The sequence below is a fragment of the Ciconia boyciana genome, chromosome 22 (assembly GCF_034638445.1).
Source record: "Ciconia boyciana chromosome 22, ASM3463844v1, whole genome shotgun sequence".
Classification (NCBI taxonomy): domain Eukaryota; kingdom Metazoa; phylum Chordata; class Aves; order Ciconiiformes; family Ciconiidae; genus Ciconia; species Ciconia boyciana.
Genome location: NC_132955.1, coordinates 4488383 through 4494896, shown reverse-complemented (window position 1 = coordinate 4494896; position 6514 = coordinate 4488383). Strand labels below are relative to the sequence as shown.

The following is a 6514-nucleotide window of genomic DNA, read 5'->3' as shown; positions in this document are numbered from 1 at the left end:
GATGGGATGGGCTGCTTGAGACTGACAAAGATTTACTTGACATGCTCTGGCTTCTGTTTCCCCTCTTGTTTCAAGACCTGATTTGTCTGCAAGCCACCTCATCTTGCTCTGCTTCCTCCTCATCGCAGTGATGGCAAGGCTTTTCTCCTCCCTGTGTGCAGGAGAGATTAATTTCACTAATGTGCTGAAAAGATTTTAAATCCTCTGGAGGATGGAGCTGGAGAAAGGCAAAAGATGTTACTAACACTGCTCTTATTTTTATATAACCAATCTCCCTCCATGTCCTGGCTGTGCATAGAAGGTGGTAGCACCTTGCTGATGTGTTTAGCATGGTACTTAAAACACCCATGTTTAGAAGGAAAACAATGCTCAGAAGGGCTTTTTTATTTTCATACAGGACAAAGTTTATGTCAGTGGTGAGGGCTCCATCCTGGCCACCCCATGGATCCATTCAAACCCAGAGGAGCTGAAAGAAGCAAAAGTGCATGATGAGTGAACCATAGAGATATTGCTGGGAAGGAGCCTCTGGAGGCCTCCACACCAGCCTCCCATGTGGAGCCAATTATTGCCAGCACTAGGTCAGGTTGGTCAAGGTTTTGTCTAGCCAAGCCTCAGGCATCTCCTTTGGGACTTGAAAGTCTGGGCATGGCCCAAAGTACCTTGCCCAGTGTCTCACAGATTTTCTGGGGTGACAGCAGGAACTGAGCCGGGGTCTTTAGCCACCCGCACCATGGGACCTTCATGCTGGGTCACAGTGCTGCAGGGGTGACAGGCTGGCCATGCTGCAATCGCAGTTGTGTAGCCTCACATCCACCAGCTGAACCAGGTTCTGGATTAGCAGATGGAGGACAGTATCTGTAAGAGAGACCTTGGTGTGATGTTAATTCCCCCCTGTGACTAGTCAGGCTTTGGCTACCATGTGGCACCATGTTCAAGGAGTAGAGAAAGGAAAACCAGCTTGTCCATGAAGTGTCACCTCCATGGGTGGCAGTTTGCCTCAGAGCTACCTGCTGTCCCAGGCGCTGGCTACTCTGGAGGGAACGGCAGAGGAAGGGGAATAAACTACCCTCCACTTCCACTGCAGGTGGGATAGGCAGTCAGGGCTTAAGTGGCAAGAAGAGGAAATTTGAATTAGCCATAGGGAAGATGCTGTAGCAGAGAACAGGGAGTGCTGGGAGGGTGCAGGATTTCCACTGCTGGATAGCCTGCTGCCCACGAAGAGGATGACAGTGAGTTAATGCTGCGGTAGCACAAAACAGGGAGAGGTGTCACCGCAGGGTCCTTCCAGCTCTCCTCCTGGTGATGGCTACAGCTGTGAGTCCTGCCTGGAGGGAAGCCCATGAGACTCTGATCACTTGTCTTTCCACATCCAGAAAAAGTTGCTCCTTCTCCTGGCTGCGCTCCCAAAACCAGCCTGACACCAAAGCCTCAGCCAAAGAAGAGGGTGATAAAACCCCTCCCAAGGGAGACAACCAGGTAAGCATGAAGGTGGAAACTGGGTGTGTGGAACTGCTGCTCTCCCTGGCCTGTTATGAGATCACATGCAGGGATCCTGCCTTCACACCCATCCCTACAGTGCTGTGCATGTTGACATTATCAATCTAGAGAAGAAATGTGTGAGCCACGGGTGATGGATTGGGCCAGGCTCCTGAACACCAGCCCCAACAAGAGCTGTGCGTCACAGAGCTTGGTCCATCCAGTGTTGCAGCGTGGCCAAGGGAGGTTTCCAGGGCTGTTTCCTCCTGGCTGATGTTCCTGCTTCCCCGCACACACCAGGGCAGCCACAGTTGCCCTCTGTCCAAGCTGGCCTCAACGGGGGAAGACAGTGGAGATCCCCTTATCATTTCTGTGCAGCCTTGAGCAGCCAATGTGAGCTGCCACACAGTCGTTCACTTCACATCGTTGTGAGCGTGGAGCTGGGTGGCAAGCTCTTCTCTGGTAGTCCTTCCCATAGGCACTGGCCCGTAGGGCTGGGAGAAGGACTGGCACCTGCATTGCTTGCTCCAGCTCCATCAGCAGGAGCTGCGTATCCGTTGGTCTCTTGTCAGTGCGTGCCTCTCACTTGTCAGTCTGTCCATCTCTCTTTATGCCTCTGTGTGTGTGGCAGGGACGTTGCACACATCCCTCAGCAGAGAATTGAGTGCAAAGCAGCAAAGAACATGACAAGGAAACAACAGAAAGGTAATGTCACCTTGTTATGGGCTTCCCCCCCCAGAAGGCATGTTGCCAGCATGGCCAGGAGTGGTTTGACCTTTAGCTTGGTCCTGCTGCATTGCGTGATCCTCCTGAGACAATAACCAGGAGTACACAAAGGAAGGGACAATCCCCTGTCCTAACGATTTGGGGACCCAGTGATTGAAGGAAGCATCAATACCCTTTTTGTCGGATAACTGAAGCTCATGAGCGCAGAGCTAGAACTAAACCAACCACCTCACCCAGCACCTCGCGTTAAATACAGGCTCACCCTTCCTCTGCCCAGATTCCCCAACTCCCCTGCACCCTTGGTAGCTGTTTAGAGGTAGATGCTTTGCCCCTGGCAGTAAGGAACAACCTGCCCCAATCCCAGTCCCAAATCCCCAGTGGTTATAGTTCATAGTTTCCAAACAAATATAATATAGGCAGTGCCTCCCTCCGGCCCGTTTAACCTGCTGTCCTCTCCCTGCCTGCAGCATTCTCCGATCCTTCAACTTATTCCCCAAAGACGCAGACGGCAATATTAAACTCCACAGCCTGGAGATGACCGCTAAGCAGCTGGGGATTAGCTTAACCAGTCAAGAGGCGTACAATGAGCTGGTGTGTGCAGATGCCGATGGTGAGTGCACCAGACCATGCGTTACTCCCCTGTGGGTTGTTCCGAACCAATTTTTGGGTGTGCAAAGCAATCCTCCTCCATGTGCCTTCCCAGCCCAGGGCAATACTGTACCAAAATGTTTCCTGAGCCAGAGGCTGTACTTGGGCTGCTGCAGTTTAGCACTTACCAGCGGCTATCCTTCATGAATACGTCACGCTTTCTGGACCTCTTTACGCATGCTGAAGCTCCAAGTTCCACAGCCCAGTTACATGTGAAAGCTTTAACAGCATTTCTCCTACCCTTAGATTTTAGTAGCAAGGCTTTCTGCAGCGCCAGCTCTGAGCTGCTCACCCCAGCATTTCAATTACGGAAAAAAAATGCCTTGCTAACGGAGATGCCATTTGCCTGCAGGAGACGGGACAGTGGATTTCTCTGACTTTCTGGACATCATTACTGACAAGAAGTGTTTTGCCCAGACAATATGCAAGTAAGAGACATTCTACTTCAGCAAAAGCCTCACTTATCCAGAGATATCTGAATTTACCTGATTCTCAGACTAATCGGTACTGAGCAAGAAATCAGCATCTGGGACCCAAAGAAACAAGGCCACTCTACTCAGACAAGACAGCAATAGCTCAATGGGCCATGACAGGCCAGCTCAGGGGTAGCTCTGCCCCCAGGCCAAGAGGCAGAGAAAAGCAGCGGGGAAGGACCATCGTTGTGCTTGCCAGGCTCAGGGACAGGGGCAGGAATCCAGCATTTGCTCCACATTTTCTTGGCTACAAGAGCAAAGGCCAAACTCTTCTCTTACAAGATGGGACACAGAAGTAGTAGGAGACCTCACGTTCTCTGGCTAATGATAAGCTGCAGGGAATTGTCCTCCCCATTAGATACCTAACCAGCACTCAGAAGAAAATGGGGATGGATCCCCATGCCATAACTTGTCCAGATCTTCCTGGGGGCCGCTGGGATCTCTGCACCCTTTGAGCTCTGTGAAGGTAAGACAAGGCTCAGTCATGGCTGTGACCATTCTCCTCCTCTCCAGCCCCTGGGAAAAATGACTCGGGCAGCTTTGATTCTGTCAATGCCAGACGAATTCTCCTCTTCAAAGTCATTTTGAAGCTGGTGGAATTGGCAGCTCTGCCCGGAGAACTCTGTTTCAGATTATCAGGTGAGCTGCCTTAGCTCTGTGAGACAGAGAAGGGAGGTCCCCGTTTTACTGGGATATTTGTGCCTTATATAACAAAATACACAGAACACAGGGGCCCCAAGACTAGATTTCCAGAAATGTTTCATATCTTGCTGGACATCCAAAAGCACCTGCATAGTTCAGGCACCTGCTCTACAAAGACACTGCTGTAAATGCCACCATGTGTCTATCACACACCTTTGCAGTTTAAATATTGTCACGTACCCGGTCTTTCCAGATATGTGGGTGCACAGCAGCCAGTGCTGAGCGGGGCCTTGGGCTGTGTTTCATGGGACAATGACGCCCTCTTTTGTCTTCTAGTTACTACCAGCAGAAGCTTAGGGACTGCACTGGCCAAAAAGTCTGGATGGATGGTGACTTCCTCAAGTGTCACAGAAAGAAACACCACAAAATTCGGAAAGAGCCGGCTTACCCTATGCCTGCCTTTGTAAGCGCTGCCCATGTCTCAGCCATGAACAAAAGGGAGACAGCAGCTTACACGGAGCACCTCAAAGGTAAGGCTGGCACACTGTCACTCCCACTCTGTCCAAAAGGGAAGTCACTGGAGCTATGAGGGTGACAGCCCGACTGGGGCGTTTGCCACAGCTTCTTCTGTTCCCTCCTGGCACGTGGCCTTCTCAAAAGGTGGAGGATCGGTGCTTCTGGTATCGAGCAGCTAGGCTCAGGGTCAGCCCTGCATTCACAAACCTTTCCCAGGGTAATTCCCAAGAGGATCCAGAAAATGGAGCTGGAGCAGACCTCAGGAGTCCATCCAGCCCAAAACCTTCCCAGGGCAAGGAGCACAATCAAACAGTTGTAGTGGGTTCTGCTCCAGGGGATCTTAGGGGTGAAGGAACTGCTCTCCAGATGTGTCTGTGCAAGGTGGCTGCTGTAAACGCTTAAAAAGCGTCTAGTGGTGGGTGAGCTCCGGGTTACCCCAACACCTACAGGCACCTCTACGCCACGGATTGCTGCAGATTAAGCACTCGACACTGTAGCCAAAGGATCAGTGCCTTTGTGGATCTATGCCTGCTAACGTTGGGCATGCCAGATGGCAGCTCCTCTGACTTGTGGTTCAGAGCAGTGAGGAATTCAGGACCGATCGAGTCCTTCCCCAGTGAGAGGAGGCAAACCAAGAGGTAGGAGGCAGCTGGCTGTTGGCCGCACAGTCAGTGACTCTGGTTCCTATTTCCTTTTGCCCCGTTCAGGCAGCCCTTATGCTCAGGTACCTGTCTTCCCACTGATTTCTAAACAAGACGAGATGACACTGGGAAAGCCAAAAAAGGGCTTGCAGAAGGTGGTGAGGCAAAGGAATGAGCCAACCACTTCGTTTGAGAGCCACTTCTCCGTGAGAGAAACCGGGTGCAGGAGGTAAGAGACGAGCGATGCTTCAGCTGTATAACAGCATTGAAGGAGGCGTGGGGACAAGCCTGAAAACCCGTGCTTGGTTTATCAGGCAGCTGCTCTCAAGCCTCCTGCTCTCCGCAGAAAGTGGAGACACTCCCCTGACATCAACACCGAGCGCCCGAACACACCATGTCATCTGACAACAGACAGCCCGAGCACGACACAAGTGCAAAGGAGTGTGAAATGTAGAGGGAAGATGTTACCCTTCATCATACAGGGACTGCAATTAGAGCAGAACCAAGTGTGACTGGTCACTCACGTAACCTACACGTTAACTGTGTGGTGTATGCTTTAACTAGACACAGGTATTAAAGAGCAATTTTGTCATAGGTGCAACAAAAAATGAAACCAGAGGTATAATAATAGCTTAGTTATTACTGTTAACCGTCAGTATGAATTGGTTATAACCTGCCAGCACTGCATCATAACGTGTCACTGAAGTGCTTTTTGTCCTATACGTATGCACGTGGTACATGCTCCCACCTGGGCAAAGCTGTGTGATTTCCCCCCATGGTCCTCTGCCTCCTCTTTCAACCTCCCTCCCTCCTCCCAGAAGGTGCAGGCAGCCAAGCGGTACAGGCACAGCCTGGCCCTCCGCCAGCGCCACAGCCTGCTGAAGCTGTGGCAGAACATCGGCAGGGGCCAGATCAGCCTGCCGACGGGCAGCGAGCGCTTCCACCACACCTTCTGCACTTACTCCTGGTCGCGGAACGCCCGCCGTGAGCTGGTGACAGCTGCCCACCTCCACAGACTGGACCACCGGCTCTGCCGCAGGCGGCAGCCTGAGAGGCAAGGAATGGCGATGGACGCCAGGCGAAGACCGTGCCTGGACACCACCAGCGGCCGGTGAATGCTGGACAATGGTGGCTTGGGCCGGGCTTGCTCCCACCCCGGTGTACGAAATGCGAAATAAAAGCCAGGAAAAGCGTTTTTATCGCCGTGGTGGCCGTCTCCCGCCCAGCACGGGCGCCCCCGCCCGCCGCCGTTGCCGCCATTCCTCTGAGGCGGCGCTGAGGCAGCGGCCGCCCCTCCCACCTCGCCGCGCGCTTCCCGCCACCGCCCCCACGTGACGACGGCGTCCCTCACGTGATCGCCGCCGCCCGCCTAGTCCTCTTTCGGGTCGGACC

General features: G+C 52.7%; 1 protein-coding gene across 1 annotated transcript; it reads left to right on the top strand.

Annotated features, from left to right (window-relative positions):
• Positions 1 to 1408: 1408 nt before the first annotated feature.
• EFCAB3 (EF-hand calcium binding domain 3) lies at positions 1409 to 6237 on the top strand. Its single transcript, XM_072886198.1, is given in 10 exon segments — positions 1409 to 1476; positions 2108 to 2181; positions 2670 to 2812; positions 3203 to 3278; positions 3883 to 3935; positions 3938 to 3962; positions 4302 to 4495; positions 5189 to 5351; positions 5469 to 5628; positions 5941 to 6237. Coding segments are annotated over 8 exon segments (1044 nt in total). The 5' UTR covers positions 1409 to 1476; positions 2108 to 2181; positions 2670 to 2736.
• Positions 6238 to 6514: the final 277 nt, after the last annotated feature.